The 24,132-nt window shown below is 50.4% G+C and overlaps 2 protein-coding genes and 1 pseudogene across 4 annotated transcripts in view; 2 read left to right on the plus strand and 1 right to left on the minus strand.

The window, feature by feature from the left end:
• NCAN (neurocan) overlaps positions 1-13,541 on the plus strand; it is a 30,429-nt gene extending 16,888 nt beyond the window's left edge. For all 3 annotated transcript variants that reach the window (XM_027548387.1, XM_027548388.1, XM_027548389.1), the window contains 7 exons: positions 705-821; positions 1,795-1,908; positions 3,220-3,378; positions 4,757-4,839; positions 9,807-9,951; positions 10,741-10,923; positions 11,177-13,541. In XM_027548387.1, the coding sequence (XP_027404188.1) occupies positions 705-821; positions 1,795-1,908; positions 3,220-3,378; positions 4,757-4,839; positions 9,807-9,951; positions 10,741-10,923; positions 11,177-11,322 (947 nt within the window). In that variant the 3' untranslated portion in view covers positions 11,323-13,541. The remainder of the gene's footprint in view (positions 1-704; positions 822-1,794; positions 1,909-3,219; positions 3,379-4,756; positions 4,840-9,806; positions 9,952-10,740; positions 10,924-11,176) is intronic.
• On the plus strand, positions 6,090-6,190 carry LOC113896749 (annotated as a pseudogene).
• A 772-nt stretch (positions 13,542-14,313) lies between the features above and the next one.
• Positions 14,314-23,579, minus strand: HAPLN4 (hyaluronan and proteoglycan link protein 4). The gene is made up of 5 exons (XM_027548390.1): positions 23,462-23,579; positions 22,358-22,475; positions 21,694-22,056; positions 19,816-20,148; positions 14,314-19,431 (listed from the first exon to the last, which is right to left on the minus strand). Exons 1-5 carry the CDS (start codon positions 23,462-23,464, stop codon positions 19,040-19,042), a joined length of 1,209 nt encoding a protein of 402 aa, XP_027404191.1. The 5' UTR covers positions 23,465-23,579; the 3' UTR covers positions 14,314-19,039.
• Between the last annotated feature and the right edge of the window lie 553 nt (positions 23,580-24,132).

Consider the following 24,132-nt stretch of genomic DNA (forward strand, 5'->3'; position numbering starts at 1 on the left):
AGCAACTGCTATAATTCACCTCTTCTCCACATTGTAACCACGGAGGTTACATCAAAAGAGGCTGAGCCACAAGAATGAAGGAGATGATGGTTCCCACTGGTCCTGGTGCTGTTCATTCCCCATCTAGAATCTATGTCTACTTTCCCCTTGAAGTACAAGAAGCGCAATGAAAATAGAGTATGTCTAGAAGAGGGGGATAAGTCAAGGAGACCACGTAGACCATGTTCTAGGAGAAGACTTTGTAAGAGAAGCTGAAGGAATCCCATTCTTGAAAAAAGAAAAAAAAAAAAAAAAAACCTTGGCTTCTTTTAAATTTATTTTATTTTTTTATCTTTTGGCCCCATCACACAGCATGTGGAATCTTAGTTCCCCAACCAGGGACTGAACCCATGCCCCCTGCACTGGAAGCGTGGAGTCTTAACCAGGAATCCCATTCTAGATCAGTCCAAGAAAAGACTTTGCCATAGGCAGCGCAGCCAACAGATGCTTTGTAAAGAGTACTTTTTGGAAACAGATTCCTGGAAAGAGTAGGCTCATTACAGGGTCACGCAAGAGGAAGTTAGCAGTCACTTACTGGGAAGGTATAGAGGGGACTGCACGGAGAGGGACTGAACGAGAGGGCCTTTCGAGGTCTGAGTTCTGGATTCTGTGAGAGGCCGGCCTGATGGTCTGACTCCTTCCGACACTGCCTTTCCCTCCTGCAGGCCCCTTGGATCCCTGTGAGAACAACCCTTGCCTGCACGGAGGCACCTGTAGAGCCAATGGCACCATGTACGGCTGCAGCTGTGACCAGGGGTTCGCTGGAGAGAACTGTGAGATCGGTGAGTATTGTGGAATCAGGATCTAAACACTGATGTCCCAGCAGACATCTCCATGAGAGATCAGGGGATCACAAGTGGCTGGCTTCCAATGCTCCTTTCCCCTCCCTCACTCCTTGGGTCCAGTAAACCAGCCCCCATCGCCAAACATCTGAGCTCTCATTCTGGGGGCTGAGGCTCTGGGGTGCTGCCTCCCATTACTACCAGGCAGGGGTGGGGGAGGGGAAGACAAAGGGATGGTAAGGTTCAGACTCCTACCCCCGAAGGGGCCCTGGGGATCTCCTACCCTCTTCTGGATGGGCAGGGGTGATAGGCACCACCACCAGAACTGTTGCATGCCAGCCCCAAAGCCCCACCCAAGAAATACACCAAATTATGAAATTATAAAAATAATTACAAGTGACATAATTTCTTGAGCTCTTCCATTGACCCTCTACTCACAGCCACCACTGAGGTATTATTATCATCACTTTGCAAAAAAAAAAGAAACTGAGTCTCAGAGAGGGCCAGTGACTTGCCTGGCATCTAAGTGCCTCGGGCACTGAGTACACAGGGGTTGGTATAGGTGTCAGTGGATAGCTCCCTATGGCCGCAAACAGCTTTGTGACTGTGCAAACCCTTGTAAATGCTCTGGAACTGTTTCCTAGGTTCCACATTTTGAAGACCCTTCAGCTTCAATATTCTATGGGTCTTTTGCCAGACCCACCTTCACTGTTTTGGAACCAGGGGAGACGTTCTGCATGCTCTGGCCTTTAGCTGGGCTCGTGGCATCTGCTCTCACTGATGCAAATTCATGTCAGTTGAGGTTCCACTCCCTTGACTGCCAGAGTCAGTGGGTCATCAGTGCCGACCACTGCTGATGTCCTCGGGTCTGGGGAAGATGGGAGGGTCACGACTGCATCTTCTGCCTGGTTTCCTTGGGGACTGGGAGTCAAGGGGAGACTGACCTCTGACTCAGCCCCACCTTCCCCTCCAGATATTGACGATTGCATCTCCAGCCCCTGTGAGAACGGTGGCACCTGCATCGACGAGGTCAACGCCTTCATCTGCCTTTGCCTCCCCAGCTACGGGGGAAGCCTCTGCGAGAAAGGTGAGTCTCTGCCAAGACCCCAGAAATAGTACAGGAGCAGGGTCAGGTGCTGGGCCACAGGCTTCCCACACATGGAGCTCCAGGTCTCTGCCTCTGGTCCCATTGCCATGATTCAGACAGGAAGCAAATCTTTTCTTCAGATAGTCACATAACATAGAATTAACCTTTCCAGAGTGTATGATTCAGTGATATTCAGTAAATCACGATGTTGTGCAACCACCACCTCTAGCTAGTTCCAGGACGTTTTCATTATCCCCAAAGGAAATCCTGTTCCCATGAGCAGTCACTCCCCCTTCCTCCTCTCCAGCCCCTGGAAACCAGTAATCTACTTTCTGTCCCTATGGATTTGCCCATTTCATGCGTTTACATACAAAGGCGGTTATTTGCTACGTGTCCCTTTTTTTATCTGACTTCTTCCTCTTAGCATGATGTTTTCAGGGTTCAGCCACACTGCAGCACATGTCATCTCTTCGTTCCTGTTTATGGGTGAATCATATTCCATTGGACGGGTCACGTGCTGTTTATCCACTCACCAATCGATGGACATTTGGGCTGTTTTCCCCTTTGTGGCTAATGTGAATCGTGCTGCTATGAATGTTCACATACAAGTGTGTTTCAACACCTGTTTTCCATTCTTTTCTTCCCCTCCATTCCTTCTGGTGTACCCAGGAGTAGAATGGCTGGGTTATATGCTAATTCTGTGTTTAACTTTTTGAGGAGCTGCCGGACTGTTTTCCAAAGGGGCTGTGCCATTACATTCGCACAAGCAATGCACAAGGGTTCCAAATGCCCCACATCCTTGTCAACACTTATTATTTTTGTAATTATTTTCTGGTTAACGTTTCCTAATGATCATGATGTTGAGCATCTTTCCATGGGCTTGTTGGCCATATCTTTGGGGGAGAAATGTCTATTTTGTTGGCCATTTGTATATCTTTGGGGGAGAAATGTCTATTGGAGCTTTTTCCCAGGAGGGAAATTTTAGGCCTTCCTGAAACCGTTTCCTGAGTTCCCAGGATGTGGCCAGATCAGAGGAGACATCAGAGTTGGGACGAGAGGGGATGGGTGTAATGATCTTCCAGTTGAATCTCGACTTTTCAAAGAGAAAAGATGTGACTAGGGGAGGAGGGAGGTGCCAGGGTGATGGGGTAGAGCGGGGGTGGGGTGGGGATGACCCAAGGCAAGGGGTGGTTTAGCCCCACAGTGACCTCGGATTGGGCCCCCTCTCTGGTGGGCTTGCTGCACTCACAGTTGGCAAGGCAGACCTCAGCCTGATGCCAGCCCCCTTCATGCTCTCTTTCCACCCCCCAGATACAGAGGGCTGTGACCACGGCTGGCACAAGTTTCAGGGCCACTGCTACCGTTACTTTGCCCACCGGCGGGCATGGGAGGACGCCGAGAGGGACTGCCGCCGCCGAGCCGGCCACCTAACCAGCATTCACTCATCAGAAGAACACAACTTCATTAACAGTAGGGACTCTGGGGTGGGCAGTGGTGGTCTTTACAGTCCCTTTGTCAGGGGATCCCACCAGGGTTCCGAAGACGCCACCTTTCTGAAGCCGTGTTCATTAATGCAAGCCCTGAAAGTGAAAGTGTTAGTCGCTCAGTCGTATCTGACTCTTTGCAACCCCTTGGACTGTAGCCCGCCAGGCTCCTCTGTCCATGGGGATTCTCCAGGCAAGAATACCGGAGTGGGTTGCCATGCCCTCCTCCAGAGAATCCTCCCAACCCAGGTCTTCCACATCGCAGGCAGATTCTTTACCAACTGAGCCACCAGGGAAGTCAATGCAAGCCCTGACCAATAATTAACTCAACTGTTTATTCACTTGTCAGTTCATTTATCCATTCACTTTATTCATTCATTCACCAACTGTTTACTGAGCACCTGTTATGGTCCAGGCATCATTCCAGGCACAGAGAAACACTTTGTCCTGTCCTGAAGGAGTGAGGTTCTTACAGAGGATATAGGCAAACAGGTAAACATCTAATTAAATGTCTGAGCTTCCCAGCTGGTGCTAGTGGTTAAGAACCCACCTGCCAAAGCAGAAGACTTAAGAGACGAGGTTTCGATCCCTGGGTTGGGAAGATCCCTTGGAGGAGGGCATGGCAACCCACTCCAGTATTCTTGCCTGGAGAATCCCATGGACAGAGGAGTCTGGCGGGCTACAGTACATAAAGTTGCAAAGAGTCAGACATGACTGAAGCGACTTAGCCTCCCCCCACACACACACATCCTATAATTTAACTGGTCTTAAGTGCACTGATGAAAATTAAAACAGGGCCAGGGGTCAGAGGGTGATGGAGAAATATCTGTGATGCGGGGGATGAAATGAGGGAGAATGAGAGACGAAGAGAAAGAGGCATATCCCATAAATTAAATCCAGCACTTGCCGATTTCCTCATTACCCCTTCTGCCCTTTTTCATCCACTTATTTATTCACATCTTCCCCATCCCATCCCCTGTTAATTCTTTCATTTGTTCATTCCCTGGTTCACAGGTTTTTCCCCCTCTGTGTAATCACACACACAGACACACACAGACACACACAGACACACACACACACACACACACACACATCCAGCTGCTTTCTCCTTGGACTCCCCCGCCTGCCTCTGCAGCCCTCCCAACGGGTCTCCTAGCTCCTGCTCTCTCATTTCTCCTGAGACCTGACTTGTCTTTGTTGTTTCCTCCGGCCTTTGGTTTAAGTCACAAGGTGTGGCAAGGCCAGGAGCCTAATCGCAGTCCTTTCTGTGCCCCAGCGCCGCTCCCCAGTCTCCCCTGCCCCCAGCCAGTAACTTAGGCTTCCGGAGGCGTGGCTCCCCAGCCCTCATGACCCCCACCCCACAGGTTTTGGGCGTGAAAACACATGGATCGGCTTGAACGACAGGATCGTGGAAAGGGATTTCCAGTGGACGGACAACACAGGGCTGGTGAGTGGGGGAGCCTGGGGGCCTGGGTCCCGGCAGTCAGACTGTTGACTCTGACCCTGCCTGAAATGGAGAGATCTGGGTGAAGTGCCGTGGTCAGACCCTCTGGCTTCACTTTGCTACCTTGCGCAAAATTACCACCACAAGTGGCCATCAAAACTCCTCCGTGGGGAACTCCCCTGGCTGTCCAGTAGTTAGGACTCCTCACTTTCACTGCCAAAGGCCTAGATTCAATCCTTGAGTGAGGAACTAAGATCCCTCAAGCCTCTCGGTGCAGCAAACAAACAAATTGGAAAAAAAAAAAAGCGGTGACTCTGAAATGCTGGAGCTGGTAAAGGAACTTCAGTGAAATCCCACATCACACCTGACTTCCCAGCCCTGTGAACAGCCTGGTCACCCAGTGGCTGAGGCTGCAAACCTTGGGCTCCGCATGACAGCCCCATCTTGCTCACTCTGCCTGGTCCACCAGACATGACTTCTCAAGTGTTCCCACTTGCCTTCTCCTCCCTGCCTGTGCAGCCTCTCTTAGCATTCTCTTGGACGCCTGCACCAGTTCCCCCCAACTACCACCACTCCTGTCCCTTTATCTGGCAGCTAAAAAATTTGTGGTGAGATTCACGTACCATAAAATGAATCATTTTAAAGTGTGTAATTCAGTGACTTTAGAACTTTCACAATATTGTGCCAAAACCATGTTGATCTAGTTCCGGAATATTTTCAGCACCCCAAAAGGTAACCCCGTACATAGGGGCCTTTCATTTTTTCTCTTATTTATTAATTCTTTTGGCCACACCATACGGCTCATGGGATCTTAGTTCCCCAACCAGGGATTGAACTCAAGCCCTCGGCAGCAAAAGTGCTGAGTCCTAACTACTAAACCACCAAGGAATTCCCTATAGGGGCCTTTTAAAGATCATATATCAGATCAGGATTATCTGTGCTTCAAGCCCTCTTAAGAGAAAAAGAAATCTACCTCTTCCTGCTGAGAAAACATTCTGGCACTTCCTCAAAATTTAAACCTAGAATTATCACATGACCCTGTAATTCTGCTCCTAGGTAGATACCCCCAAAAAAGTGAAAGCAGGAACTCAAACAGATACGGGTACAGCCATGTTCACAGCAACACTGATCATAGTAGCCGAGAGGTGGAAACAACCCGGATGGCCATCCATGATGAGCAGATGAAGAGGATGTGATCCATCCGTGTAACGAATACAATTTGGTCATTAAAAATTAGTTAAAAAGTAGTGATAGCATTGTATGAAAGGAGAGAAGGTCAGTACTTCTCTTGACAAGGATGGAAGAGGCCCTTGTCAAGGGCCTCTAAGTTCGTGGCATCTTACCACTGTTTTTTGTATATTAACCCATGTATGTGGAATCTACAAAAACGGTTTGATCTTATTTGTAAAGCAGAAATAGAGACACAGACGTAGAGAAGGGGGAAGGAGGGGTGGGATGAATTAGTAGACTGACATATATATACTTTTGTTGCTGTTGTTCAGTCGCTAAGTTGTATCTGACTGTTTGCTACCCATGGACTGCAGCATGCCAGGCTCCTCTGCCCTCTGCTATATCCTGGAGTTTGCTCAAATTCATGTCCATTGAGTGGGTGATGCTATTTAACAGTTTCCTCCTTTGCCTCCCTCTTCTCTTTTCACCTTCAATCTTTCCCAGCATCAAGGTCTTTTCCAGTGAGTGGGCTCTTTGCATCAGGTGGCCAAAGCTTCAGCTTCAGCATCAGTCCTTCCAGTGAATATTCAGGGTTGATTTCCTTTAGGATTAGCTGGTTTGATCTCCTTGCTGTCCAAGGGACTCTCAAGAGTCTTCTCCAACACCACAGTTCAAAAGCATCAATTCTTCGGTGCTCAGCCTTCTTTATGGTCCAACTCTCACATCTGTACATGACTGCTGGAAAAACCATAGTTCTCACTATATGGACCTTTGTTGTCAAAGTGACATCTCTGCTTTTTAATACCCTGTTTAGTTTTGTCATAGCTTTCCTTCCAAAGAGCAAGCGTCTTTTAGTTTCATGGCTGTAGTCACTGGCCACTGTGATTTTGCAGCCCAAGAAAATAAAATTTGTCACTGCTTCCACTTTTCCCCCTTCTATTTGCTATGAAATGATGGGACTGGTCAAGTCTAGTCAAGGCTATGGTTTTTCCAGTGGTCATGTATGGATGTGAGAGTTGGACTATAAAGAAAGCTGAGCACCGAAGAATTGATGCTTTTGAACTGTGGTGTTGGAGAAGACTCTTGAGAGTCCCTTGGACTGCAAGGAGATCAAACCAACTAATCCTAAAGGAAATCAACCCTGAATATTCACTGGAAGGACTGATGCTGAAGCTGAAACTCCAATACTTTGGCCACCTGATGCGGAGAGCTGACTCATTTGAAAAGATCCTGATGCTGGGAAAGATTGAGTGCAGGAGGAGAAGGGGATGACAGAGGATGAGATGGTTGGATGGCATCACCAACACAATGGATATGGGTTTGGGTGGACTCCGGGAGTTGGTTATGGACAGGGAGGCCTGGCATGCTGCAGTCCATGGGGTCACAAAGAGTCGGACATGACTGAGTGACTGAACTGAACTGAACTGATAGGACTGGATGCCATGATCTTAGATTTTTGAATGTTGAGTTTTAAGCCAGCTTTTTCACTCTCCTCCTTACCTTCATCAAAAGGCTCTTTAGTTTCTCTTCACTTTCTGCCGTTAGAGTGATATCATCTACATATCTGAAGTTGTTGTTATTTCTCCCGGCAATCTTGATTTCAGCTTGTCATTCTTCCAGCCTGGTATTTTGCATGATGTACTCCGCATATCAGTTAAATAAGCAAGGTGACAATATACAGCCCTGTCACACTCCTTTCCTGATTTTGAACAAATTAGTTGTTCCACGCAAGGTTCTAACTGTTGCTTCTTGATCTGCATACAGGTTTCTCAGGAGACGGTAAGGTGGTCTGGTACTCCCATCTCTTTAAGAGTTTTCCACAGTTTGTTGTGATCCACATAGTCGAAGGCTTTAACGTAGTCAATGAAGCAGAAGTAGATGTTTTTCTGGAATTCTCTTGCTTTATCTATGATCCAGTGGATGTTGGCAATTCAATCTCTGGTTCCTCTGCCTTTTCTAAGCCCAGCTTGTACATCTGGAGGTTCTTGGTTCACATACTGCTGAAGCCTAGCTTGCAGGATTTTGAGCATAACCTTGCTAGCATGTGAAATAAGCGCAATTGTGTGCGGGTTGAAACATTTTTTGGCATTGCCTTTATTTGGGATTGGAATGAAAACTGGCCTTTTCCAGTTCTGTGCCCACTGCTGAATTTTCCAAATTTTCTGATATATTGAGAACAGTACTTTCACAGCATCGTCTTTTAGGATTTGAAATAGTTCAGCTGAAATTCCATCACCTCTACTAGTTTTGTTCATAGTAATGCTTCCTAAGGCCCACTTGACTTCACACTCCAGGATGCCTGGCTCTAGGTAAGTGACCACACCATCATGGTTATCTGGGTCATTAAGACCTTTCTTGGGTAATTCTTCTGTGTTTTCTTGCCACCTCTTCCTAATCTCTTCTGCTTCTGTTATGTCCTTATCATTTCTACCCTTTATTGTGCCCATCCTTGCATGAAATGTTCCCTATCTCAAATTTTCTTGAAAGGATTTCTAGTCTTTCCCATTCTGTTTATTGTTTTCTTCTATTTCTTTGCACTGATCATTTAAGAAGGCTTTTTTATCTCTCCTTGCTATTCTCTGGAACTCTGCATTCAGTTGGGTATATCTTTCCCCTTCTCCCTGCCTTTCGCTTCTCTTCTTTCCTCAACTATTTGTAAAGCCTCCTATGTCTAAACTAGATAACTGATGAGAACTTCCTGTACTCAGGAACTCTACTCAGTGCTCTGTGGTGACCTAAATGGGAAGGAAATCCAAAAGAGGGGATATGTAGTGGATCCACTTTGTTGTACAGCGGACACTGACACAGCAGTGTAAAGCAACTACACTCCAATTTTTAAAAAAAGACAAAAAAAGAAAAAGCACTGATACATGCCACTGATACATTGTAATGTAGATAAAACTTCAAAACATTATGCTCAGTGAAAAAAGCCAGACATAAAAGGAGTCACATTCCATTTACATGAAATACCTAGAATAGACAAATCCATAGAGACAGAAAGTAGATCAGTGGTTGCCAGGGGGTGGTGGGGAGCGGGGATAGGGAGTGAGGGATTAATGGGTACAGAGTTTCTGTTTGGTGTGATGAAGAAGTTCTGGGAACAGACAGTGGTGATGGTTGTACAACATTGTAAATCCAATTAATGCCAATGAATCGGATGCTTAAAATGGTTAAAATAGAAAAAAAATGGTTAAAATAGTAAATTTTGTATTCTATATTTTTATCACAATTAGAAAAAAATATCCACCTCTTCTCCTCCACCATGGGAACTGGCCCTTGCCCACTTCCTGACCACACTCAAACTGGATCGAGCAGCCCCAGCCCTCCTGACTCTGTTCTGCTCCTCAGACAGGACAAGTTCAGTCCTGCCTCTGGGCTTTTGCACAAGCTATTCCCTCTGCTTAGAACTCTATTCCCTGCCTGCATCAGTCTTATCCTTGAGTCTTCAGCTCTCCTATTGCTTCCTCAGGGAAGCCCTCCTGGACTTCCAGTTTGAAGTCACTTTTTGTTCAACTATTTATATAACAATGTGCGACCCATGTGGAAAACTGTCAGGGAGTGAAACAGAAGGCAAGAGGACCAGGGAGGAGGGCACCACAGCCTCCCAGCTAGAAGAGGGTTGACTCAGACTGCAGTGGCAGCCACCCTCAGGGAAGTTAGACCAGTGCTCATCGTAGAGGTGGGAACCCTGAGTCCCTAAGAATGTGAGTGGTCTGGCCAGGGGACTCCCAGAGTGCTAGTGCCAGAGTCTGGGTCAGGATGCAGGTCCCCTGAGCACCCCCTGCTCCCCATTCTTACAGCAATTTGAGAACTGGCGGGAAAATCAGCCGGACAACTTCTTCGCGGGCGGGGAGGACTGTGTGGTGATGGTTGCACATGAGAGTGGGCGCTGGAACGACGTTCCCTGCAACTACAACCTCCCCTACGTTTGTAAGAAGGGCACAGGTATGCTCCGGCTGCTTCCCACCCCTCTTCCCCCGCTCTCCCTCCTGCCTCTCACTCATCCATTGTTTCGTCTGAGTTCACAAGCATAGGCGTCACTCCAGCCCTGTTTTCACTCTTCACGAGTGAGAGCACCCGTTTCCCCCCCCCAACCTCTCCAACTCTGTGTATTCTCACACTTTCTCTCCAACTCTGTGTATTCTCACACTTTCTGCTCTTTGTTCATCTAAGTCCTGAAAAAAACAGTATATCATTGTTTTCATAGTTTGCGTATGTTTGAGGATGAGAATAACCAGCTCTTTATATGTTGATAAGCTCTTTGCATGTATTTTTCCTGTGACCTACCAGCTAAACTCCTTTGTGTAATTTTCTATAGGTTCATTGGTCTTATTGATTTGTAAGAGCTCTTTACGTATTAAGTGTGTGTGTGTATATATATATATATATATATATTCTCATGTCCACCTTTCTCTTACACTTTTTTTCATTCTGGCTTCTGTTTCTTTGCCAGTTTTCATGTCCTTTCTTCACTTCATTTGCTCGGATTATTCTTGCCTCCCATTTCCTTCGTTCGCATCATGCATGAGTATTAAAGGGTTAGATGGGTCCAGGAGGTCCCTGGCCCTCAGAGGCTCCTGGTTTGGGTGGAGGAGACAGACATATGCACTTCTAGCCTTTCAAGGTCACAGCTGGGCGAAGGGGGTACCTGTTGAGGGTCCATCTCGACAAGAGTTGGAACCAGTTTGGTGCTAGTCCTGTCCGCTTCTCTAACGGAAGTCCCTTTGTCCCCAGTGCTGTGTGGTCCCCCTCCAGCGGTGGAGAATGCCTCGCCCATTGGTGCCCGCAAGGCCAAGTATAATGTCCACGCCACAGTACGCTACCAGTGTGATGAAGGATTTGCCCAGCACCATGTGGCCATCATCCGGTGCCGGAGCAATGGCAAATGGGACCGGCCCCAGATCGTCTGCACCAAACGTAAGTGGCTTCCCCCAGACATCCCAACCCATGTTTCCAGCTATATATAGTCTCCAGTTAAACATCTCATGACTATACACATTGATCTGACTGGCTGTCTGCCTGATAATACGACCTTGCCGATAATCGAGAACTTACCAGCCTACCTGGTGTTCCCTCCATGTCCCCCTCCTCCAAGGAGGCCTGTTGCATCAGGCTCCCCCACCTCTCACCGGCTTTTGACACGTTTCTGTCCTCCCTTGCTTCCCTGCAGCCAGACGGTCGCATAGGATGCGGCGACACCACCATCACCACCAGCATCACCACCAGCATCGCCACCACAAATCTCACAAGGAGCGCAGAAAACACAAGAAGCACCCAGCAGAGGACTGGGAAAAGGAAGAAGGGAATTTCTGTTGAAGAACCAGGCATCAGAAAGCACAACCCCCTTCCCACACCTCCCTTGGAGCCTTCACCTGGGGAGACAGAGCCCAGAGAGAAACAAGAGGGTCCGGAAGCCCCTGAACCCCAAACCACATCCCCCCACCATACATTCCCACTTGTAAAAAGTTCCTCTCTCCTCCTTCTTACATACACAAGGTCCTCTTGGCGGGTGCAGCCATGTGTCTGGAAAGCCAGTTCTAGTGAGGCTGAACTCTGGGAGCACCTCCCAGTGGAGGGAAGCACAATTGGCAGAGATCAGTCTTTGCAGTGGTTTAGTCTTTTGCTGGCAAGGCTCACTGCCAGTTGTGAAAATAAGGCTTTGATAAGGGTGCAAGAATGTGTGTTTGGATTTGCACTAAGGAATCGCGTTGACTGCCAGAATTCCATATTAGCTACCTGTCAGATGTCCCGGGCGCAGGCTGAAGCCTTTAGTGAAGGTCACTGGCTTTGGGGGTAGAATATTACATGGAAACACACTGCTTGAACTTGACGACTGCTCTTCCTTCAACTTGGACTTCCGCCCAAGCTTGGTCCTTAGTCTTGGTGGATAAACTGAGTGCGGAATTCCTACGTGCTGAATTCTAGGAATGTTTTTTTGAACAACATCCCGCCATGCTCCTCAGGGTTAGGGGTCAGAATAGTCGGAGAAATTTGTGGACAGGGAAGGACATTTGTGTTGCTGGCTCTCCCAGGTCTAGTCCAGTGCTGAGGTTTGGTGGTTTCCCATGTGTGGTGAATTTCATGCACACCCAAACACACACACACAGATGAGAGGACAAGCCCAGATTTCCTCCCCCTCCATCTCTCAGGGAGACAAAGAACCTCCTTTGTGGACCAAGGAGGTGCCACGTTTTCTAGCTCCGTGCCCATATCCATCCCTCAAGCAGACCTTGGTAGTGGTCCTGCCCTGGGTCCCATCCCTCCCCTCAGCCCATTCACTGCCTGGCGGACTAGAAATGCTTAACCCTTGAAGTAGTAACATCTACCTATGGTAATGTAGAGAGTTGTGCTGTGTTAAAACCGAAATACACACACACACACATTTTTCTTTTAGGCTTTTAATTTTTCAAGTGGTAAAGAAATCACCTTGCCCTCCTCCCCAGAATCTACAACGTGTAAAACGTCTCCCCCAGCCAGATCTCGGGATCAGCGTCCTGGTCTCTGGCAAAGAAAGATCCATGGCTTTTCCTCCATGTCCTTTGTCCACTCTCAGCCTCTCTAGTTTGGGTAACATCTGTGGATTAGTGTTAAAAACCACAGTGGAGCATGGCCCTGTGCAGGAAAGAAAAATAAGCAAATATACGGTCCACGGAAGGGTTCAGTAGAGGAAGAAGTGGATGGACTGAGCCTATATCCCTCCAGGGAAGTCATAATCATAGATGACAGCTATGGACTAGGTACCAGCTAAGGACTTACACACTGCCTCCTTGAATCTCCTCAACAGCCCAGTGACTTAGGAACCATTATTTTCCCCACTTTATACAAGGCAAAACTGAGGCTCAGATAAGCAAAAGGCACTGGCTTGCAAGACGAATAAGGATTTGGCCCTGCCTCTGGCTGCTTCCAAACCCTGCTCTCTATTGTGGGGAAAGGAGTTGAAACTTAATTATGCTCAACACACAGGAAGATTTAGGAAAAGATTGAGAAGTCCAAACTAGACCCACACCCTTGACCATGATCTTTAGTCTTCCCTGCTGTAGACATTACCCACTATCTCACCTTACGCTTCTTGTTGAGAAAGCCCAGGAATATAGGTTTGCCTTCTAGCTTTGATAATTCCTCTTGGTTTAAAAAACATAATAACACATCTCAGTCATCCATGTCACAAAAGAATCTCCCTTTGTTTGGAGTGGTGGGGGACTCTAGAGGTGCAACCTTTCTGAGGGGTCTTGGTTTATGCTCTTTGCCCTTGGCCCCTTCAGCCCCTTGCCCTGCCTACACCCCAGCTCCATGGCAGGAGGGGGCTTCGATCTTTTCTAAAGTGGGTGGTTTGTCTTTTGGTCTTTCCCTCTGAGGTGTGCATGTGTCTGCGTGTGCCGCGCGTGTGGCATGCGCGTGAGTGTGTGTGCGCGTGAACAGCTTTGGGTTCTGTCAGTTTTGCTGTCAGCTGCAGTGTTCCGTGGGTCTGTGGTATCTGACACTGTGGACATTAATGTACTTCTTGGACATTTTAATAAAATTTTTTAACAGTTCAACCTGCCTCTTGACACCTTCATTCAGTCATTCAGCAAGGACTTACTGAGCAGCTATTATGAGCCATGTCCTATGTTGGATGTTGGGGAGATAGTGATGAACAGAACAGACGTGATGCCTGGGAGGTGGTCAGGGAAATCTTCCTGGAGGAGGTGAACAGAATCTAAAGGAAGAATAGTGTTAACTAGATGAAGAAGGGAAGAAAGCAAGAGAGTTTCAGGCAGAGGGAAGAGTGGAAGTGAAAAATCTCCTTGCAGAGGGAACATGGTTCATTTGAGAAACAGTAAATTGTCCATAGTGGCTGGAAGAGAGTGACCGAGGTAGACAGTGGGGGGACACGAGGTCAGAGAGGCAGTGGATGAGCCACTCAGGGCAATATGGGCTTCGTGAGGAGTGTGGGCTTTATTCTAAAAGCAATAATGACAAAAAGCAATATAAACAAGATCAAAAGGCAAATGCCAAGCTTGGAAACAATTTTCAAATCAGAGATAATGGAATTTGTTGCCTTAAAGAGCTCCTACAATTAAATCCGTGTCCCCGGCATTGGCAGGTGGGTTCTTACCCACTGAGCCACCAGTCCACAACAGGAAAAAAAAAACAAAAAACAATAATCCAACAGCCAAATGGGCAAAGGATATGAACAAAAAGCTCAAAGGAAACAAGATGGCTGTTAAACTACAACATATGCTTGATAAAATAATACGCAATTTTCAGATTGCCAAGAAATACAAATTAGGACATATAAATAAAGGGAAATAATAAATCTCACAAGAGAAAGGTTTTGCATATTTTAATGACGACAATGTATTTGAACTGAGAATGATTTATGATTTACTCATAATCCTGCAGCTAAGGTCAAAGTGGAGGATGGTCAGCTTCACGTAACAAGTGAATTTCAAGTGACAACCACAAAGAGAGATTCTTTTTCACCTAATAAGCTGTCCAAGGTGACAAGTGATGACACATGATGCAGGTGAAGGTGTATGGAAATATGCAAGCGCATCTATTGTGAAACCAGTGGAAGTCGCTCAGCTGAGTCTGACTTTTTGCAACCCCATGGGCTAATACAGTCCACGGAATTCTCCAGAACAGAATACTGGAGTGGGTAGCCTTTCCCTTCTCCAGGGAATCTTCCCCACCCAGGAACTGAACCAGGATCCCCTGCATTGCAGGTGGATTCTTTGCCAACTGAGCTATCAGGGAAGAACCACATCTAGTGATGGGCTAGAAATTGGCCTCACCTCTAGGAATAGTTGGAAATCCTATCAAAACGGCAAATCTTGACCCCTTGATCAAACAACTCCTGATATCATCCTCCAGTTATACACACTGGTGTGATGACAGTGGTACTTATTACTAACAACAAAATATGGGAAATGTGCAAATGGCCACCATTGGGAGACTGGTTACAGAAGTTATGGTGTATCCAAACAGCAGTGCCAATCTTCAGAAGAATGCTGGCAGCAGAGGGGAGGGGGTGTGATTTTTTTTACAAGCTGAAGGAAGCCAGTCCCCAAATATATTATTAAGTAAAAAATAGAGTTACTTTAAAAGTATGTATGGCACACAAATGTTCGTAGCAGTGTTATCCACAATAGAGATGGAAAATACCCAAATGTCCATTAACCAATAAAAGAATAAACAAAGTGTGATATGTATATATATGAATATTCAACCATAAATATCATACGGAAAGGAGCCAGACACGAAAGGAACACATGCTGTAGGATTCCACTTATATAAAATATCAAGAATAGGCAGATCCATAGAGATGGGAAGCAGATTAACAGTTGTCAGAGCAGGGAGAGGGGGCAAGGAGAAATGGAGAGATTGCTTAAAGGGCATGGGATTTTCTTTGGGGTGATGAAAATGATAGAGATGATAGTCTCACAACACTGTGGATGTACCAAATGCCACTAAATTGAAGTCTTTAAAATGTTTACAATGGTGAGTTTCATACTGTGTGAAATTTTACAACATAAAAAGTATATATTGGGATTTCTCTGGTGGCCCAGTGGCTAAGACTCTGCACTTCCAATGCAAGGAGTCAAGGCTTTATCCCTGGTCAGGGAACTAGATCCCACATGCCACAACTAAAGATCCTGCAAGCCACGATGAAGATCAAAGACCCCGCGTGCTACAACTAAGACTCAGCACAGCCAAACACATAAGTAAACAAGTAGAGTCTACATTGCATGCTTTCATTCGTGTAAAAGTGAGGAGGGAAATGACACATGCGTGTTTCCTTGAATGAATACAAAACCTCTTCCGAAGGACATGTAGGAAATTTTAGATGTCTCTGAGAAGTGCACTGGCTGCTGGAAGACAGGAGAGAGATGCTTTTCTGAATATCTAGCTTCCAGAGGGGCTCTACTCCAGGTAGGCTCTTGAGGCTTCCACGTCAACAGTGCAGACACCCAGCAGAAAGAGGGCTCCTTAGATCCTATTGGTCCATCAAAATCCCAGGGCTTGAATCTCATTGGTCTGCCTGGGTCCATGTCCACCCCTGGACCGATTAGGGTCGCCCAGGAATGTGAGTCACAGTATTCATTGCCCAGTGGAGTCAGCCCCTCTGACTCACAGAATGAGAGAAGGAAAACTTAGTTACCCAGGGCACAACCAAGATGTCAGACCCCAAGGAAGAGAGAGAGGATGTCAGCAAGGAAAAGGAGGGATGAAAGAAATCTCACGCACTCATCTCCAGAAAAATGACCCATTACCTTTCTCCTATTCAAGGAAGCTAAGGCTCAGTTGGAGCCCAAGGCTCTCTAACCAGGAGGCTGGACCCTGACTTCAGATGAGTGGTTGGAATTTCTAGGAGTTCTGTCCCATCTGATATCGAAGCACCAGCAGTTAGTCAACCATCCCACTTCTCCAGCCACATCAGACATTTACACTTTTTTTTTCTCTCTTCTCCTTTCTTCGTATCCCAGAAACTTTTCACTACTTCTTAGCCCACACTCCCCTGACCCCCACCTTCACCTCAGCCCATGGAAAACCTGCAACTTCTATGCCTTCCTGATGCAGGAAGTCAACATCCAGTTTCACACACTTTGTTTCCAAGGGACTGAGAGGAACCGCTGGGTTGGTTAGTGACCCAATTAGGACAGGGCTGAGACGGGCTAGACCCATGGGAGGTGGCTCAAGGGAGAGAAGAACATGATGGGGGAAGGGAGAGGAAAGAGAGATTGGAGAGAGGGAATGAATGGTCCTGAGGAATGAGAGACGTTTCCCAACCAAATCATCACCAAGGCCCCCTGCTACCCCAGCTGAAAAACATTTTGTCTACCAATGTGCATTTTTGAAGTAACTACCCACCAACTGCCTCATTTTTTCACTCATCAAAAAAAAAAAAAAAAAAAGAAAAGATTTATTGAGCCTCTGCTGTTAACACTTTGCACTCACTGGGACCTTAAAAGCAGCCCTGGTACAGAGGAGGAAACAAGATCAGGGGTTTCATCACTTGGTCACAGAGGCAGAATTCAAACTCAGGCACACCTGGTCCCCAAACCCACACACAAGTCTCCTGGAGATGGATGTGGCAATAAGAGGGCTCCAGGAAGGACCCCAGTGCTACTCCAGGCAAGATTTCGAAACTGGGGTCTCCAACAGCTGGGGGGGCCTCGTTCATGGACAGTCTCCCTGAGCAAGCTATTAACACTGGGGAGTTTGACTGGGTCCTGACTTGTTAACACAAACTGCCCCTTAGAACCTGGAGTTCAGAGTGGATTTTGAGGTCTACAGACAATTCCACCTCTCTCGGATCTCTAAGAAGGGAAATGTGGGGGTAGGGAGGGTAGAAAAGGAAAGAGGACCTCAGGGAGAATGGGGATGTGGTCTCAGAGAGGAAAAGAGGAGCCTCGCGCTTGCATAGCACAAAGGGTTGGGGCGCACCAGGGTCTCATTTGCTCATCCGAGTGTTGCAAGGTTATCTCGTGCACAGCTGTTGTCTGAGATGTAGTTAGCGTGCAAACGGAGGGTATCCAGCAGCTCCGGAAGTCCGCCTGGAGCTGGGCCCATCTGGTGAAGGGGCAGCCGTTAAGCCCTATGGAGCAAGTTCGGCCCATGGTAAGAAGTTCCTGAGGACTGGGAAGTCAGTTGTCATGGAGATGACGCTGACAGCCTCTATGGTGACAATGTGGAGGGACGGGCCCTACCTACAAGAGAAAGCCTAAGGGGACAGGTGTTCTGTTATCTCAGATACCGGAGTTTAGTCTCCATGGCAACAGCTGCTGGGTCCAAGCCGCTTGGGGGCGGAGCTTGGAGAGAAGCAGGGAGCTGGGGCGCCCGCAGAAAGGAGCAGCCTGTTTCCATGGTGAGAGCTGGAGAACCGAACGTTGGGTCACTCTCAGGACAGTTAGAGGAGAGGGTGGTCTCCTTGGCTGTTGGTCAGGGTGAGGACAGTGGGAGTGAAGCTGTAGGTCCCTGGGGTGAAGGCGGGTAAGATGGGAAACGTGTGGTATCCATGGTTACAGCTGGAGGAGGGCGGCACTAACTCCATGGGTGTGACTGGTGAAGGAAGGGCTGTGTGACTCTAGGTGACAGTGGAAGCTGGGCTGGTCGCCTTGGTAACAATGGGAAGTGGGGCAATTTGTCTCCATAGCAAATGACATGGATTTTATGGGTCCCTGGGCCCGGGAGATGGTCTCTTAGGTGACAGCTAGGAAAGGGGCCATCAGGTGAAGGCAGACTTATTCCCTCAGAGAGAATCTGAGGGATGCGCCACAGGCATCCCGTCATGCGAGCCAGCTGGGGCGTGTCAACCTGTATTAACAGTGAAAGACAAGGGTGGTAGCCCCTGAAACTGAAGGGGAGGGATTGTTCTCCACAGTGACCTGGAGACATGACCTGTTATTCTGGAAACTTTGGGGGACTCGTGGGAGAAAGGGAGAGAATGGGAGTAACCAATCTCCAGGTTACCCTAGGGAATAGGACAGGAGCCCACAGTGTTCATGTGACCATGGCCGTGTGGTCAACTGACGAACTCAGAGGTTTCTGGTTTCTCTACGGATGGTGGGTAGGAGGGCTCAGTGTCCAGGTGGCCTTAAGGGACCAGTCTACAGTCTTCGGGCAGATGCATAGGACGTGTGGCCAGTCTCCAGATAATCCCGGGGGTCCAGCCTCCAGGCGACCATGGGGTAAATTCCGGAAGATTACCGGAGACGTGTCCAGTGTTCAGGAGACCTCAGAGTCTGCTGGGCTCCAGGGATTCTCAGAGGGTGTGCCTCATCTCCTGGGGAAAGTTGGGAGAGGAGACCCAATTCACCGTTCAGAAAAGGTAGGGCTTGGTCGATCTCCAGGGCACTCCAAGGGACTTGGCTCCGAGAATTGGCCAGACTCTGGGGACCTCAGAGGGTGTGGCCAGGGGTTAAGGACCGCAGGAGGTCTGGTTAACTTGCAGGGCACCGCAAAGAGCATAGCCAGTCTCCAGTGTGCGGTCAGTCCACGCCACAGGGCACTCGGCCAGCCGCCAAGCGCCCCCGCGGTCCACGGCCCAGGCCTAGACGCGCAGTGGGGTCCACGCGGCGGGGTCTCGCGAGCCTCCGGCCCACCCGCCGCCTCCAGCCCAGCCCCAGCCCCAGCCGCCAGGGGCGGGGTCCGGCGCGCCAGGCGCTCGGTAGCAGTAGACGCCGAAGAGGCGGCGCGAGGCGTCTGGAAAGCCGAGGCTGCGTACACCCGGCCGGCGGCCGCCGCAGCGCGCGCGCGGATTCACGATGGGGTAGCGTGCGCTCCCGTCCGCCAGCCAGCCTGCGGTGCAGCGGTCCAGCAGCTGCAGCTTCCACGCGGCGAAGAGCTGCCCCACCTTGGCTACGGCGGCGCCGCGCGCTGCGCAGGCGCGCGCCGCTCCGGAGAAAGGCACCGGCCTCAGTGGCTTCAGGAAGAACACGCGCCCTGCAGAGGGGTGGGTAGGAGTAATTAGGGCTGCTCTTGGGGCTGCGCCTCCTCGGATTTCAGGACTCCCTCTCGCCTGCCGCCCAGGAAACAGCCTCAGGATTCAGAAACTTCACCCGCTCCCCTGCAGCCCGGGACCACGGCCTCGGCTAGAGAAGTGCTGGTGCCAGGCTTTGTTTGATTGCCGCGCCTTGACTATACTAGGGACCTCCGGGTCCGGACATCCGAGGACAGGTGTGGAGAGGAAAGGCGAGGAGAGAAAACTGGGCCCAGTGGGAAAGAATCTTGAGACAGGCCTGGGGGTGGGGGTGGGGTCTCATGGGTGGGGCGGGGCCCGGGCCAGCGGTGGGCAGGACCTTCCTCCCAGGGGTGGGGCCTACGCACCCGGGAGGTTGGATGTGAAGCAGAAGGCATCGTAACGTTCTTCTGCGTTGTGGCGGTAGCCGTAGTTGCGCACACCTCCTGAGGCTCCGCCGCCAGCCCCGGCGCTCCCGGCTCCGCCCAGGCCGCCGCAGGGCTCCCGGGGCTGGCTCACCGGGTACTGCACCGAGCCGTCGCGCAGCCAGCCCGCGTTGCACCAGTCCAGACCGTCGCGCCAGGCTGCGTGCAGCTGCTCAGCAGACGCCAAGATGCCGTCCTGCTCAGCGCACGCGCGTTGAGCCTCGGCGAAGGTCAGCTTGTAGCGGCCTCCACGAGGGTGGTAAGGGAAGACTACACCTGAGAGGGTACACAAGGGTCAACTCGGAGCCCCCCCACCCCAACTCGCATCAACCTACCCGACATCAGGGGTGCCACCTTTCAGTCCATCCCTCACTCTGGCGTCAGACCTGACCAGCCTTTCCCCAGCTCATATCCCTCATACTTCCTTTGCCTTAAACTTGGGATTCACTTGACTCTTTGACACACTTAATCGTGTCCACCTCCTTTCCACGCCTGGAGACCTTTGTGTTCTTTCCATCTATCCACTTGTAGAACTCCTATTCGTCGTTCAAAACCCAGCTCCCACATCCCTGCTTCCTTTAGTTCTATGTGCTTCTGACATTCTTACAGCATTGGGACCTGCCTTCTGGTCAAGTTCTGAGTCCACCGAGCTGACTCCCTCACGCTAGGACCCCATGAATATTTGATCCTAGACAAAGAGCTCTTTGGTCTCCAGGATTACCCAGGACAATTCCCATTGGTTTCCCATCTAACTTCTGTTCGTAAACTCCTCCCTCATCAGAATCACAGTCAACTCAGTTCACTAGCTTTCTGTGTGTCTGTGTTTAGGGGGAGGACTTTGTGGGTGCAGATGCATCTCGCAGCAGTTGCAGGAAGGATCAAACAGGAACCAGAGAGAAGAGCTGAAGCCTGAGACTGGAGTTTGAGTCTTGGCTCTGCCACTCAATGGCACGTGTCCTGGTCAAGGCTCTAACCTCTCTGAGCCAGTTGCCCATCTGCTAGTAATAGCGTCTTACTCAGGGGGTTTGGGAAAATTAAATGAGAGACTCCAGAGAGCTCTTCAACCAAGCTCTTGGCACATAGAAAACACCCAATAAAGGAGAGCTGCTTTTGTTATTGTTGTTATTCACTCTTGTTGGGAAGTTCAGCAAGTGAGGGCTAAGAAATCTCTCCTAGAGTCTTTCAAGGTGGAGTGAGGAAAGCAACCAAATGGAAGGGAATTCTTCAAATAGAAACGCCACCTCGCAGCTCCACGGTCAGCCAATCAGAGCAACCCATCTCCCAGGCACAGGGATTGGCTCGTGGATAGGCACATGACACAATCTGGGCCAATGAGGGACAACTCTGGGACTCTAGGTAACACTTAAAGGAAATCGATTGCCAAGCTGGGAGGGTGGAAGCCTGGCACTACTTTTTGTTTCCACCCGGGAAACTTGTCCAAGGAAAGCCCACCGAGGGAAGCAGAGGTGAGGGAAGGACTCCTGAAATGGAGTGCCTGGATCTCCCTGTGCCTGAATTCTACCGCAGGGTTTCCCAACCTCTTCGCTATTGACGTTTTGGATTGGATTATTCTTGCTTGGGCGAATTGCCTGTGTTTTGTGGGATGTTTCACAGCATCCCTGGCCTCTCCCCGCTATATACCACCATAACCTGCTTCTAGACGTTGCTGATATCCCTGAGGCGCAAAATCACCCCAAATTTAGCAGCTACCCCACTGAGCTGCTAAATCCCTTCAGGCGAACTTGACTTGGTTTCTGTCCTTGCAATATCCTCTCTCCTCCCTTAGAAACGTGACTCGTCCTGCCCACACAGTCTGGTCACCTTCCAGGTCCAGCTTGACCATGCCCGTGTCATCCTCCAGCTCGTTAGTGACCTCGCATTCATAGCGCCCGTAGTCCTGTAGCGTGACGTTTCGGAGAACCAGGGAGGCGTCCCCGGGCCCATCGCCCTGCAGCTCAGCCCGCCCGCGGTAGCTGCCAAACGCTCGATGCTGAGGGCCCAGCGCCACGAAGACATCGGCAAAGGCCAGCGGGTCCACCACCTTGGTCCACTTGAGGCGGACGCCGTCGTGGCCATGGGTGGCTGCCTCGTAGTGGTAGCGGCAGGGCAAGACGATGGTGCCACCCCGGTGGCTGACCACCTGTCCCGGCGCTGTCTGCACCACCACCGAGCCCGACTCCCCCTCTGCGGACGACCAAAGAGGGTTAAGAAGCCCTAGGGGCGGGGCAGGAGCACCTGGGGAGCGGGGCCCAGGGAAGGGGGTGTAGGAAGAAAAGTTGGGTGAGAGTCAGGAGATCAGAAAGGTAAAGGGACTCCAGGAGGAAATTAGGGAGGGGGCGGGGACTCAGAGCGGGAGGAGCTGGGTGGGGACAGTGGCCATCAGGACCGCCTAGCACCCTCCCTCTTTTCCGCTCCGCGCACTCGGGCGATCCTATTTGCCCACGGCCTCGGCGGGGCAAGATCCGCTTCTACCGCCCTGACTCACCCAGCACGTGCACGACCTTCTTCCGGCCGCGCTGCGCCTCCGCCGCGGCGGTGAGCAGCAGGACTCCCCACGCAGCTGCCCAAAGCGCGCCGGGACCGAGGGCCGCCCGAGCACACACCTGGGGGCACCCAGCGCTCAGTCCAGCCTCCTGACTCTGCCCTTTCAGAAGACTAGCCCCCTGCCCCCTGGCCTTCCTTTCTCGCAGCGAGGACTTCTTACACGCCCAGGTCCCCAACCAGCCAGGGTCCCAAGGAGAAGGCTAGCGGACTCTCCCCTCACCCCCACTCTCTTGGGACCTCACGACCCTTGCCTTTGCGCAAAGCTCACGCCTCTGGACTCACTCTCCCTTAGTTCTGCGTGGCCAACCCGCCTGCCCCCGCGAACCGGAGACCCTGAACCCCGCCCCCTTCCCTCTCTCTCTCTCCCCGGCCCAGGCCAGAGATTGGGGAGGAGGGAGGAGGGGCAGAGGAGCTGGAGCAGCGGCAGCGGCAAGGTTATCTGTACGCCAGGAGACTGCAGCAAACCCGTGCAGGTGGGGGTGGGGGGCGAGGGGGTGGTAGAAGCGGAGAGAGCAAGAGACACAGAAAGAAGGCGAGAATAGGAAAAGAGACTGAGACACAGAGAAAAGCAGGGAGAGATGGAGACAGAAGGAAAGAGAGGCGAGAGGAGGGAAAGATGGAGAAGCAGAGTTACAAAGGGAGAGAGATAGAAAAGAGAGTGCCAGAGGGAGACACAGAATAGATAAGGAAAGACGGAGAGAGAGAAGGAGAGACAGACTGAGAGAGAAAAGAGAGAGAGCAAGAGGGAAAGAAAGAAGAGGGAGACATGGGTGTAGAGGGAGAGACAGAGTCTGAGAGAGAGGGAGAGAAAAGGGACCGGGGTGGCGGGGGAGGAGGAAAGAGAAAAGTAGGGAGAGCCCTAGAAGAACAAGAAAAGGACAGGCAGAGATGGGAAGAGTGGGAGAGAAAGAGATACAAGAAGCTGAGAGAGAGAGGTGGGAGAGGCGGGAGGGGGAGAAGGGCTAAGGAGGGAAACACTGAAGGATGTAGATACAGAGACACAGAATCTCAGAGAAGGACCTACAGAACCCATGATCTCACTCACCATCCTGCCGGTGCGGCCCTCGCCCAACGGCCCCCAGGCGCTGGGACTGCGTTCCCCTGCACACCCGGGAAAGACTGGACAGATCCCAGCAGACAGCGCAATCCTGGCGTCTGCCTGCAAGGGGAGCAGGGAGGGAAGGAGGCAGGCAGACAGGCAGGGGGGGGGGGCCGTTAAAGGGGACATGGTGGCACCTGCTCTGGGGAGAGGTGGTGATGGGCACAGATGGAGGAAGGGCGCCTTGAACAGTGGCTACCAGGCCAGGTCCCAGCCTGGGACTGACCTGGGCCAGTAGAGGAAATTTTCTGGGTCTCAGTTCAACTATCTTTTAAATGGAGGTGGGGTGGCACTCATGATGCCTCATGTGGGCAGAAGGGCTGAGTAACCTGGGAGAGGGCTTGCAGGTCTCCGTTTTCCCACCTGTCACGGTGTGTGTGCTAAGTCGCTCCAGTCATATCCGACTCTGTGTGACCCCATGGACTACAGCCCGCCAGGCTCCTCTGTCCATGGGATTCTCCAGGCAAGAATACTGGAGTGGGTTGCCATCAAAGGGTCCAGGGCTCCAGCAGCCAAAGATGCTCCCTCTGGGATGGGGACCCCACAACAGTCACACACCCTGCAGAGGGGACCTGCAGCAACAGCTCAAATCTGACTCCGCCCCTCACTCAATGCCT

This window comes from Bos indicus x Bos taurus, chromosome 7, assembly GCF_003369695.1.
Source record: "Bos indicus x Bos taurus breed Angus x Brahman F1 hybrid chromosome 7, Bos_hybrid_MaternalHap_v2.0, whole genome shotgun sequence".
In the NCBI taxonomy this organism is placed as follows: Eukaryota; Metazoa; Chordata; class Mammalia; order Artiodactyla; family Bovidae; genus Bos; species Bos indicus x Bos taurus.